At 40.6% G+C, this 13624-nt stretch overlaps 1 protein-coding gene across 3 annotated transcripts in view; it reads right to left on the reverse strand.

Annotated features, from left to right (window-relative positions):
• Window positions 1–5209: 5209 nt before the first annotated feature.
• The window catches only part of ASPG (asparaginase), a 47368-nt gene continuing 38953 nt past the window's right edge, over window positions 5210–13624 (reverse strand). For all 3 annotated transcript variants that reach the window (XM_075753439.1, XM_075753438.1, XM_075753440.1), the window contains exons 14-16: window positions 7403–7502; window positions 7021–7079; window positions 5210–5335 (exon numbers count right to left, since the gene is read on the reverse strand). In XM_075753439.1, the coding sequence (XP_075609554.1) occupies window positions 7029–7079; window positions 7403–7502 (151 nt within the window). In that variant the 3' untranslated portion in view covers window positions 5210–5335; window positions 7021–7028. The remainder of the gene's footprint in view (window positions 5336–7020; window positions 7080–7402; window positions 7503–13624) is intronic.

A 13624-nucleotide genomic window follows, 5' to 3' on the forward strand; every position in this document is an offset into this window, starting at 1 on the left:
GCGTCCCGGGGTGGGAGGGAGGTGCCGATGTGGAGCTCAAAACCCCAGTGGGAGTGCGCGAGATATGCACCAGCCGAGCGTGCCCGAACAGGCGAGCCCTGGCAGGGCTGGGTGAGGGGGAAGGGGCACTGCCTCTCCCCTCCCAAAGGAGCCTCTGAGGAGTCGTAGTCCCATTCGTTATATCCTCCTGTTATGTCAGCGGCAATTTTGGTCAGACATCAATGGAGATTTGGACATCAAGGACCAAATTCTTTGACCGTGAGATTTGTATCAACTCTTCCAAATAGAGCCACATTAAGTAGTGCTATTTTGTGCAGTTTATGGTACACATTTCATTTGGTTGCTATGATTCGGGATACTTGTCTCAGCTATGCTTCTGAGATGCAGGCTTCTGCCTCTTCCCATTCACCTGATCACAGGTAAACAAATGTATGTCTAATGAAGTTACTAAAGTAATTTTCAGGTAGACACTTTGCACAAATAATAAATCTGGTAGTACCAGATTTTATTCTGACTCATGGACTATCTAAGATGGCAACATTTGAGTCCCACAGATTCATTTGTATGGTTCAGTACAGTATTTTACATATCTTATAAGCTTTCTACATTAGTAGCTTTTCTAAACGAGTCACTAAAATGAAAGTGTTGTTACAACCATGCAATCAAGCACCACAGTGTCATAAAACATTGTTAAAGAATCATGGAAAGACTAGTCTTACTAGTCTAGAAGATGATTATACTGCTGATAGAGTCCACTTGGAAGAGACACAAATGTATCAGCAATGCTTGTGAAAACATATGCTGCACACACTTGATCGGTTCTTTATAATTTCTCATTTTCACTCATCATACAGTTGCTTCAGGTTTATCTCAGTGATCCAACAAATTGTGATGCTGGAAACTAAAGGCATTTTATTTCTTACACTGCTGTGGTAGGTCCTAGGCAGGGATCAGCATAGGTACCTGGAGAAGGGGATTACACCTATGGCTGAATTTGATTGCGCTATGGGTCCATTAATGTTTTGTGTGTAAGTGGAACTGGGCGCACTTTGTCTTCTATGTACAAGGGATACGTACCCCTCATGAATCATTTCACTACTTGAACCCACCTTAAAAATGGAGGAATCTTCCAACTAGATCACATTTTTTTTGGAAGAATCCCAGTAGATCACACTGTTCAGAAGACTGCAAATAAAGAAACTCTGATTCAAGGAGGATAAAGAGGTTTAGTTCCAGATGAGAGATTTCATTATCATTCATTGGTGAACACCAAAATCCTTGTACAAGACAACTGAGACATGCTATAGTATAGTAATTCTAAGTTAAGATGTGCAGAACTGGAGTTACTTAGCAATTTAAGAACGAGCAGATACTGAAGTCTTGCTGAACAGCTGATTTAATTCAGCAAGTACTGACCAGACACAGTCAATCTGTCAGTGGGTCAGCCAGCCTTGACAGATGTTAGCAGTTTACCAAGACGACATGCAGTAAGAGAGCAAGCTCATGCTGATTTTTCAAGTAATTAAGAATGCCCACACATCACAAAAGTTTTACAAGAGAATCTCCAAACAGAAACTTAATGTTTTCAGACATCAGTAAAAAAGAAAGTGATTGCACTCTGAAAGTTGTAACTCAAATCAGACAGGAACTTGGACACGTTAGTTGTGCAAATCTCTGCTTTCTGCAGTGTTGGGGAAGTGCTGACATAGGCCAAGTAGTCCCTATCCCTTGGCAGTATTAGCTGGATCATTAGGAAAAAGAAACAAAGTGAAAGCCGGGTGTTGTCTTTCAAGTGAAGAAAGCTGTAGAATTGATGTAATGTTTGACTTTTACAGGAGGCATTCATAGCATCTCCTCTGTGGAGAGGCAGCAGAGGTTCCAGCACCAGCGCTCATTCCCAGAACATCACTGCAACTTAAAAGACCCAACACTGGAAACAATACCAACATTTGTGCAGCAGCTATGAGTTTCACGTTATCGACTCTGCCTTTTTGGTGTTGTGTAGTCACTGTGGACATCATGTGCACACTTGTGCTATTCAACAGGATGGTCACAGACCCGCAGCAGCCTCTCTGACACTCACACACTGGCAGGCTGTCTCAGGAGCTTGTGCGCTTTCCTGGTGTGGCATTTCACCTGTTGGGGCTTTTGTAGGGCAAGGGAAGCACTTGTGTTATTAGGCTGAGGCTGGAAAAGCATGAGAGCTGCTCCTGTTTTCTAACAGAAACTGAAATGTCATCTTTCTGCTCCAATAAGCATTAAAAACTGATACTAAAAAACATCACAAGCTTTTCTGCGCCAAAAAAAATTGCAAAACTAACTTTATCCGGCTTCTACCATGCTATTCCAATGTGTACAGTGTATCAAATATCAAGCATAGATCTGCAAACGATCCTCGCAGTATGTGTTCGATCTAACAAACTATAATTGGACGGAGCTATGAAAGGGTACATGGGCATCACGGGTGCCTGGAGTTAAAGCTGTTACAGAGGTTATGAAACGGACCTGCAGCTAGTCCTGGCAATCGAATGAGTGTGTTTGCATTAGCAGCCCTGTACGGCTGCTTAATCTGCAAACCTTTACCAAGCAGAAGATAGCTGGATAAAAAGAAGAGTGTATTTGATCTTTTCAGGGATGATCTGAAGGAGAAAAATTAGGATGTTTAAAAAAATTAAACAACCCCTGGAATGCCTAGCGTACTTTAACTAATGAAAGACACTCAGCTGCTTAGAGTAACTAAAACAAAAAGGTAGAAACAAATCGGTAGAATTTTCATTCCTTACTAATAACAAGATTTTGCTTTTGACCAATAATGATCTAAAGCTTAAAGGTTACTACACACAAATAGATTCATCATAAGACTGGTCGTTATCACAGAGAGTATAATTATGGTTATTAAATCCACTGCACAGAGCAAAGGGTGTAATAGGCGAACAAGACAAACACAGGATCTCAAAAGTGTTATTGAAGTTCGTCCCCAACACTGAATCGAGAGCTGAAGTTTCTGGCCTTGACTGGGTGTTCTAATCACAGCACTCTAGACACAGTTTCTCTTCATGCCTGTAGTCTGTTAGAGTTCTTGAATGAAATTTTGACATATATAACAGAGTTCTTTCTCAGATAAATGTTAAATTTGTATTCATGCATTTGCCATTAAAACATTTGTTAGATATTGGTCTATTTATGAGATAAATGGCAAATTTTCTAGAAAGTTGCAGATATGCAAATATGCAAGATAACATGTTACTAGGATATATGTTTCTGTAAAGGTTTGTCAGAAGGAAGCTAATACTGCTTTATTTTCACTGTAAACATGACCCAAACCATTTCATTTTAGCTTTACGAGCTTCTAACTAAAATTTTCTTACTGGATCACATTTCTAAATGTTGTCCTTCATGTCTTTACCTGGCTTATATGCAGGAAGAAAATGGTCGTCTGTTTCCTTCCCTCTCCTTCAGTTTTACTGTTAAGACCTATTATTTCAGTAATTCACACCAGAATACCATTCTTTGTTCAAAAGAAAAAAAAAAGTATGTTTTGTCCTGTAGATGGGTGTTTTATTTTAGAAATATAAGAACATTATTGTTTAGAAAATTTTCTGTAGATCAAATCAACCCTTACTGAAAGGTATAAGGAAAATATTGATGCTTCTGTATATGTTGCAGTCAGTCATTCTCGTACAGAAATAAAGAATGGATGCTGCTATGGACAAATTATTGCATCTGAGAATCATTTAAAAAAACCAAATTCCAATCCCAAAAAAGTCACTTGCAGAGAAGTTTATCAGGGATTCCCTACTTTAGTGCATCAAATTTTAGACTACTGATTAGGCAAGAGCTAAGATAGCAGGTTTAAATACTGTAGGAAGAAGAGCCTGTGTGTGGTTTTTCTCCTGATCGTAAAAATTCTCACAAACATTACTTTTTTTACATACATTGCCTTTATGTATTTACAGATAAGACACCAAAAAGGCGATGAATTTGAAGCCTGTATTTTATGTTACATCTCATTTACTTAATTCTGTATGAATTTTATTCAGTCTAAAAGCATGTTTATGGCTATATACAATCACTTATTTAATAATGAGACAGCATAGTTGTAATTTTTGTGACCATAGTGAAGAGGTGCACTACTCTTCACATTAAAACCATCATGCATTTCCGTGTTTTTGTTTTGTTTTTAACTGGAGCATATACAGCACTTCCTCACACTATATGCACAGTTACCTTGTTTTAGGGGGATCTGATACGCAACTTACCTTGGGAATATTTTAACACTAGCAGGCTCAGCAAGTAGTCGATGCAGCTTTTCTTCATGATAAGAGTAGCTGTGGGAAGGCTGAAGAGTATAAAGAGGAAAATGAAAAAACTATCTGCACTTCAAAGATTCCCTTCAGATGAAGCAGATAGAAAATCCACATAGATTATTGCAGAAGCTGTAGGTGAAATTAAAAGTTGCCATCTCCAATATATGCATTTGCCTGAAGTATTCTTTATGTTTACATATTCTAGGGCAGACGCAGCTGAAAAGATATATATTGCTTTTTTTCTTTAGTCTGAAAGTGTTGGGACTTTAAACGTGGGGTCTGTAAATACTGAGATCACATTTACAGTCCAAAGTATTCTGTGTCTAGCATGTAACAATCTTGATTATATTCCGGTCAGGATGTGGGAAAGATGCTGTTAGAAACAAAACAATCAATTCACTTAAACAGTCCCACAAACATGCTTTATGGCATCTGCCTCCTACTCATTTTAAGTGAGGTTTTATAGTGACACATTGGTGAAGATTAGTACACAACTGCAGGCAGATGCCCATGACTGATTCAATTGTTTGCACTGACACTCACAATTGCTGTAATTGCAACTGAAGTGATACAAGCCATGGCAAAAAAACAGACAAAGTGAAACCAACATTGTTCCTCAGAGATTTTATTAGCTGAAGCCCAGAAATGCACAATCCGCTGTTTTTTCTTGGTATGAATTCACCACAGCATTGCCATTTGCATGTCTGCAGATACTGTCCTCATTGATTTAACATAAGATTCAAAAGGCCTCTTTAAAACCAAAACTTGAGCAGTAAAGGCAATACATTCCAGCCTCACTTGTTTATAAAAATGTCTTTTTGGAAAACCTGATTAAAAGACAGAGCAGCAAATCATTTGTAGAAAATCAGTAAGAACTTCATGTGATCCTAAGTAAAGAACATTTCTAAGCTCTAGCTTTCCTGTGTGCTGCAAGCACAACCACCATTGTTCCTTTCCTCTTTTCCTCCTGTAACAGCTTAACACCATTAATGTTCAAAGCTGGAAGAGGAACGACCATCTTCTACAGGCTCTGGAGAAAGAGAAAACGGATGTTTAGAACTAGGCAGTATACAAAACCGCCCTGAGAAGAGATTACCTTGTAGCCTGCCGAGCAAGTTCTCATGCAGTACTGAAGACTTCCTTCAGACTGCCTACACTGCTGGTGGCTCAGTCCAAAGGAATTAAGAGATGATCCATGTAGGAGTTGAGGATTTAACACATCCACTCCCTACTTTCAAAAGAAAAGTGACTTTTGCAGACACATTTAACTGAAAAGGGGAATCCCTTTGCAACATAACCCACATTCTGAAGGTATTTTTAGCGTCTTCATCCTGGACACTGTAGAACTTCCATTTAAACGCTCGAGGCTGTGATATTATCTAATCCTTCTATAGCAGCTATAACCAAAGAAAACCCCACAACTTTACAGGAAAGCAAAAAATGCCTAATTCTGTCCTGTGTTCATTTAGACCAGTACGCAGTGATGAAAAAATGCTATTGTTCCAGTTGCACTTCCCCACTTATATACATATTAATTCACTCTCATTGATCAAATGGGACACACAAGAGGCAAGGTAGCCATGGATGCAGCAAAACCTTTACCTAAATTTTGTGTTGATGTTATTAAATGAAGACCATCTCCTCCCAATATTTAAACTGGGATGAGATTTGCCAATATATTGGAGAAGAAATATCTAAATCAACAATGTATTGCATCAGAAAGGAGTTCTGAGAAATGAAAGGCAAGTGTTTTAAATGTCTCCAGTTACAGCACAGCACTGGAGACGGTCAAACGCCCAGACAAGTTTCCTATAGAGAGGCTTGTCAGATCTGATGCTTTGAACGTGGGGCTTACACCCACCTCGCATTCACACAGCGAGGGAAACACACCTTGTACGTCAGCAGCACAAAAGAGATTCATGCTGGGAGTCCGCGTCAGAGACAACCAGGCAGCTACATCTGAAGTCTGAGTAAGAGAGAGGCCACAGCACTGCTCTGTCCTGTGCCCAGAGGGGGAGCAACCCCTTGTCAGCGCTCTCTGCTGAAAGGGAGCCTTCGGCAGTCTGTGTGCATGGTACAACGAACTCCTGTCTAACAATCTGCCCTGTGTTTCCCATGCAGGTTGATGACATTACACTAGAAGATGGGGGGGGGGGGGGGGTACGGTGCTCCATTAAAAGCTAGAGGGAGAGCACCTGTGGAAATGCTGTAGGTACCACAGCAGCACCTCCTGAGCTGTGCGGCTGAACGGCTGCAATTGCCTCGCAGCTCTACTGCGGAGGGGCCCGCTCCTGCGCGGCGGGCACAGCACCCTGAAAACCAGGCCTGGCAAAGTGCCCGTAAAAGGCATTTCCTCTCTAATGCAGGCAAGACGGGAGCAATGTATTGCAACGGGCCAAGGGAACAAGACATCGCTGCCCTCAATGGCTTTATTTTGGTAGTGTTTAGATTGCCAACCAAGTTCAGAACCAGACTGTGGAATGCACCATAAAAAAAGCACTTCCAGGCTCAGGGAGAAAAAGGAAGAAACATTAGCCCCACTCTACAAAGAAGGATTAAAGTATTCAGAGTTGTATCAGAAACTAAGGCAGGGACAGCAGCTGAACCCAGATGCCCTAGTGTGAACTAGGGCTTAAATACAAAATCCCCCTTCATACGTGTGTATGCTGATCTATACATTTCAGAAATCTTGCATTTGAATACGAGATCTTACCTTCTTCACTACTTTTGTCTAAAGAAGTCAAGAACTTCCTTATGCCCTGTAGCCTCTGCCTGTAAGTAGAAACATGAATAAATCCTGCCATCCTGTGCACCAGGACATGCAAATACTTACTTGTGGGAAGTTAAGACTGTATTACCACAAAATAATTAAAATCCAATTTAAATTTTAATTCCTCTGACATAGATGAGAAAATTTTGGCTCCAACAATTTATTACTTCAGAACAGCACCAGGCTTGAGTTTGTAACAAACTCTAATCCGGTTTATAGTCCCCAAAGCAGCATTTACTTTTCCCAAACCTATATTATCCAACAGCATGCGTTATTACTCACACAGCTAGCACGACATATGGAGTACAACCACATGCACACTTACTACTTGTAGGGGATTCCTGCCATCGTAACCAGTTTGCTCCATGTCTGCACCAGCTAGGTACCAGGCATACAGCCCATCCACATCGCCTTCAGCTGTAAGGCTGGAAAAAGAATAATTAATATTGGTTCTAAATCTTTCGGTCCAGTTCGGTGTGCTCCTGGGTCCTGTCAATTAGCTCAGCAGGCAAATGCTGAACCAGAATGGGCTCAACATGGCTGCCAGGGTAGAGAGGTAAGTAAATGAACACTATTACAACAGCTTTTAATAGCTGAGCAAGCAACACAGCTTGATGAATCAGTTCCTTAAATTAATAGGGCTGTGCTATAAGTACTTATAACAGGCTAGTTTCACATAGTGGGTGTGACTATGACCAAAGGGGAAAAAAAGTCATGCAGTTTCATATTTCACAACACAATATTTATCTCATGAAATGAGTTGGGGAGAGGGCAATGGCTAAATCAAGATGCAGCTGAGTAAGAGCACTGCAGATGTGCTAGCAATCAGCGCCCCTTACTTAAAACCACTAAGAAACCCCCTTCACAAGTTTGCATAACTATGTTTGCTGTCAGAAGTTATGACAGCATAGTTACGTGATATCATTTGGACAGTAACACAGCTACATTTTTTTTGAGCTTTATAAGATAATTTATAAGGTTTAAATGGGCAGCAAGCAAAAAAAAAAGTTTTTTAAAGATGACTTCTATCTGCCATGTATAACAAGGAACAGAAAGGATTAAAATGAATCATATACAAATAAGCGAATGAAAGTTTTCAGAGGAACGTACACCAGCTTGTTTTCTCCGCACATCTGCTGCTAGTCTCCTCCACAATACTTAAGGTTCATTTTAAACTTTTGTTTTGGTAGTAGAAGGGCTAACAGCCTGTACATATGCAAAAGCATGACCATCCATACCAAGCCTGTGGACAGGCTGAACTGACAGCATGGCTGGGAGGACTACCTTCAGTTTTCTCAAGGTTCTAACATCTGCCAGGCTTCAGACCTGAGCTTGCTGTGCGCTCGCAGATTGTTTCAGCAGAGCCACACCGATTATCATCAAGTGAGGCTGAATCTCATTAATAACGAGAGAACCCTCCTCAGACTTATTAAGTTCAGAGTTTGCTGCCTTAAACAGTGCTCGCTGTGGGGGAAGAGCGTACTGCTGGCAGCAGGGATGGAGGACGGTGATGGGCTCCTGGGTGTGACAACAAAGCCAGGCAGACCTGGTGGGAGCGCAGAGAAGGCTGGAAGATGCAACAGGGGAATGGAAGTGTCTAATTGCAGAAGTCTGAGGAGAAAGTCAAAGAGAGGCTTTTGCTTGCAGCAGTCCCAGAGATTGGGCAGGAAAAGGGAAAGCAAATGGTCTCTGTCTATATTCCTCCATGCAACCCTACCAACCCTGCGGCAGGGCAGAAGACCTACAGCTGGGGCCTTTGGGGACAGGGAAGTGGCAGTGGGGTGCTATGAGGTTTAACAGAGCTTCAGTCTGACATCACAAGGAAAAGGATCAATAAATCATTAATGAAAACTGCCATCACAAAAAAAGGCCCCTCAGAAGCAATAAGGAAACAGAGGAAGGCAAAGGAGATCTAACAGGAAGCTCGGTGGGAAGTCCTCAAGGAAACTGCAGGAAAAAGTAAGCATTAATAAAGAAAAAGTGTAAGCATTAGAAAAACAGAGAAGAAATTGCTTAGCAGCCACTTCAGGAACACAAGAATTATCGTTATTTACAAAGACCAGTCTCTTGCCGTTGACGCGGAAAGGTCCCAGAATTACGGAAGGAACAACGAACCAAACAAGAAGCCTATCGAGCAAGCGAGAGTTACAAGCATCTCCAACACTGGACAGGAAAGCACTGTATTTGCCAAACAGGATCTCATCGTCCAGCCACATGCAAAGCGGAAACCCAACCTACATACCCAGGGCAATTCAGCTAGCATCACTGTAAGCAACAAACAAGGACTACTGCACTTACTTGAAAATTAACTACCTGTTCAGAAAGAGCAATTTAGCCCACATTGCCAGAGGTCAAAACTGTGAAGTGGTCTCCTTCCGTGACATTAGAGCAATCCAAACACACAGAAGTATCTTCAATTTTGCAGCAGCCATTTACTGATCAAGTGAGAAAGGTATTCTCTGGGGACTGTGACCCAGAGAACAAAGTGATGTAGCTTGCGAGAAAATTTAGATACCACTCTAAACAGAAGACACCTACTGTCCACTAAATTGATTATTTAGTGGACACCACAAAACATTTTCTCCAATTCCAGATCTCTGTAGTCAAGCCAAGCACATCTGTATTTCCTTTACACACTGTAAGTGTAGTTCATATAGTCAAATATATACATAGGACTTCTCAAAATACACTATAGGGACCTTTACTCTGTATTTTTCTCAAAGATAGTTAGGGCAGCAATTCCAATGACAAATACATCCTCTAAGCAGCAAGTCCATCATTTTCATATCACAAAATAGAACAGAAATAGCTGTAATATACACTTATCAGGATGTTTAAAACCTGCTTTGTTGCCAAAGAACTACTTACTATGTTTTACTAAACTCTGATCAATACCTTTTACAGCAGATAATCTCAGATATGCTGCCTATAAGTGACTCTTGCATTTAGAAAAAAATATTATGTACCCATTTCACAGGTTCAACATGGCTAACATAGCCATGATGATGACAGAGCTAAGATTACAAGGACAGTGATAATGCAATAATGCACTCTGATTTTGTGCTTCCTGTCACACTAGCATCAAGCAAACTCTATTACAGGAGCTGCTGTTTACTGCTCTGTTACTGTCAAGGCACATCAAAACAGGAGTAAAGCTGCTAAGGTTTCTGAGTGTTTAGAAGGACAAGGGTAATGCAGTTCTGGATCTGGGAAGGAATGAGTATAATGAGTATAGTTAAATGACATCTTGAGGTTTCCTCCTGCCTCCTCAGGTACTAGGATTTCATCTTTCCTGGGGACACAAAGCTCTGTTTTTTTCAGCAATTCTCCTTTTCCAGTGTCTATATAAAGCAATCAGGAAATAATTTCTTATTTTTAGGTGTATCATCGCCCTGACAGGAGAGGATTTTTTTTTTTCTTTAAATGAAAATCCTCAAAAAGCAAGTTACAAGTCCAGCAGAAGGGATGGGCTGTTCTATCCTGAACACATTTGGGAGTGCTGCTCTTAGCCAGTGTCTCCACTTCACTTTCGGTTGAGACAAACACATTTCTTTCACCGATAGTAGGCATTAGAAACTTGGTCCCAATTCCCGCAGAGGCATCTGTATCCCTCCTCTCCCAGCCTTACCGCCCAAGTTTATGTTAAATTGAAGAGGCATCTTATTCTGAAAGCTGACGATTTTGAAAGGCTGCATCCTTATATATTATATCATATCATTTTATGAGATCTAAAAATATGAAAGAGCTGGTTTGGCTTTATGCCCCTATTTAATTTTGTGAAGTACAGACTTGAACAGAGTATCTCTATTACATACAGGCTTTTTTCCTTTAAAAAACAAAGTAACTGTTTACCAACTCCAGAACTTGACAACCCTTCACAATAAGTCTGACTGTCCCAATTTATCTAGTCATGGTTCAGTTCTGCAGACAGATAACAATACTACTGCAATATGAGAAGAGATTCTGACATTTTTAACAGATTAGTAACATTGAGACCTCTTTCTCATTTCAGAACAAAGCCATGAACTAGATACCAAACATCAACAAAGTGATTCTAAAAATCAGACTAACACCTTTCACTTAAAAAAAGAAACCAGCAAGTGAAACCATGAAAGAGTTAGTAATTAGATCACATTGGCTGCACCTATGCGCATCTCCACTTCCTACACAAGAGTTCCCACTGATACTGTCTGACTCTCAGTCCTGGCTGGTACTCCTTTCCCTCTGAAACATCACCAATGCCAAAGGAGCATGATCTCAAAAATCTTCCAACTCAACTATTCTATTCTATTCTAGAATCATGAGTCTAAACAGAAGGAAGCTGAGGAGACAGTGTTAGAACAAAAAAATCACTGTTGATAGTCTTTTATGAAAGCCAGTTTGTTTGAGGATAGCTAAGTAGCAAGGAGGGAAATGTGATTATAGCTTCTAATTCAGAGAGAACTGCATAGGAGAAGAAAGCTAAGTTAGGTAAGTGCAGGAACCCAGAGCTTATCAGAAAGCAAGCGGCTTTGTCCTTCTAAACCCCAAGAACTTGATGTACTGCCTTGGTGACAAATTCAGACTGGTACAAATTGCAGCTTAAGGCACATTACAAGATAGAAGAGATGTAGGAAAATAGTTCCAATTAGACAGAGGGAAGATGTTATAAACAGCTTGTTCTATAAGCTTGACCATGTGAACATGTTGACTGCCACGAAGGTGCAAGTGCCTGCAAAGAGAAGGCTTAAAATGAGGAGGTAAGAGGTAGGGCAAAGAAGTGAGCCCAAGTATACTGGAAAAATGAATGTATCAAGTCATCGGAGGATACTCCAGAAAAAGTATCTGAGATATTCTGGCAGGAGGACAAATACCAGTACCTCAGATTTAATAACTTTTAGGCATCTGAGTCTGTGGAAAAAGTCCACTTTGGTGCAAAAGACTATGCCAGGCTCTCTAAAACTGCAAGAGGAAAGAAAGTCCTTCAGCTTTGCAGGAGCTCTGTATGGAAGAGCCACCATTCACAGACACTTCAGCACGTGGAAGCCTGACCGCTGCCTCAGGCTGGCTGTGCTCCTGGGACATGCTGTGCAGTGATGTCTGCCAGTGGGCATGCCTCTGGCCAGGGCCGCTACTCCAGCTGCCGGCCAGGAGAGCCATGGCCCTGGCTCCTGACCTGCACCGAGGTGGGAGAGCCTCTTCCCGTCACCCCGAGCACACCCTTCCGCGACGAGTCCGTGTTCAGCCTCTGCACACACGCGCACTCCTGCCCTCCGTTTGGAAGATTTACATTGTTTTTATGATAAAGTTATTACCATCAATGCAAGTTCAAAGTATCTTAAATGTTTATTATCAAAGTACCAGCTTTGAACAACAGGAGGTTGTGCAATACAGATGCAGGGTGTATGATCCTCCTTAAAATGCTTTAACAAACTGCATCAGAAACACTTTTTTGTTTAGAGGGCCCTTGTTCTCTTCCTTTTTTCTTTTTTCTTTTTTTTTTTTTTGACATCCTGTTCCCAGGTCAGCTAGCCAAACTGGTTCTGCACGCACCACCAGGGCTAAGTAAGGGGACAATTTGTTTACAGAGGAACGCCATTCTCCTCACCTTCTTGGCAGATGGAAACTATGAAAACCAAGGGTTTAGTTCTGCCCTATCACTTGCAGTGGCCTGGGAAGCACATATTTTAACTTCATGGTAAAAGTCATATTGCCCAGTCTTCTCTGAGAGTGTTACGACAACGGAAACACTCCAGCTAGTATTTCTTGATTCCAGAATTACTCAAAGGACAGAGTCCAGTCTCTACACAGAACACACATAAGCTTTACCTTGACCTTATAGTTTTTTAGACAATATACAGCACTGGCTGGTTCCTACAACTCTCACGTTCTGGTTCCTGCCAAGTCATGATACAAAGGCTGGTACTCAGGGGTTTTTGCTTGTTTTTGAGAAGGAGAAGAAGAAATTAAGTAGAAACTATAAGTAATTTTAGGAAATACATGAAACTTTCTTACAATTTTCAGAGTAATTTGTAATTCAGGACCAGTACTGGAAAAAATAAAATCAAGCATCAATTTCTTTTCATAATATATATTCATATCATTAAAACACCTTATATATTAAAAGCAATTGTATGGAAAAACAGTTTTAACAGAGGATTATATCCTCTTAAAATTAAATATAGATATGGTGAGCAGTTGATAAAAAGTTTTGGGGTTAAACCTATTTGTTTGATTTTGTTATTTTTAAGAATGATGTTAAAAGCTAGTTAGAGTAGAAGCTACTCTCATATAAGTGAAAAGTGGATTTTAAGAAAATAAAAATAATACAGTCTGTGCAACTTTATTCTCAAATAGAGATGCTATTAAATCACACCTTGCACAGCTTCCTCCTCACCCTTTCTCAGTGAAAGTGCTTGAAAAAAACAGGGCATATTTGCTTCCAGTTCACTTATCCCCACAATACTCCCTACTTTGGAGCTCTCTTGAATTATTGGTGCTCTGAGGCAGAGTTGATTCTTAATTTCATCATTTCACTTGTTTCCTCATTATTAGTCTAGCTCAGAAA

Source organism: Balearica regulorum, chromosome 5, assembly GCF_011004875.1.
Source record: "Balearica regulorum gibbericeps isolate bBalReg1 chromosome 5, bBalReg1.pri, whole genome shotgun sequence".
Taxonomy (NCBI): Eukaryota; Metazoa; Chordata; class Aves; order Gruiformes; family Gruidae; genus Balearica; species Balearica regulorum.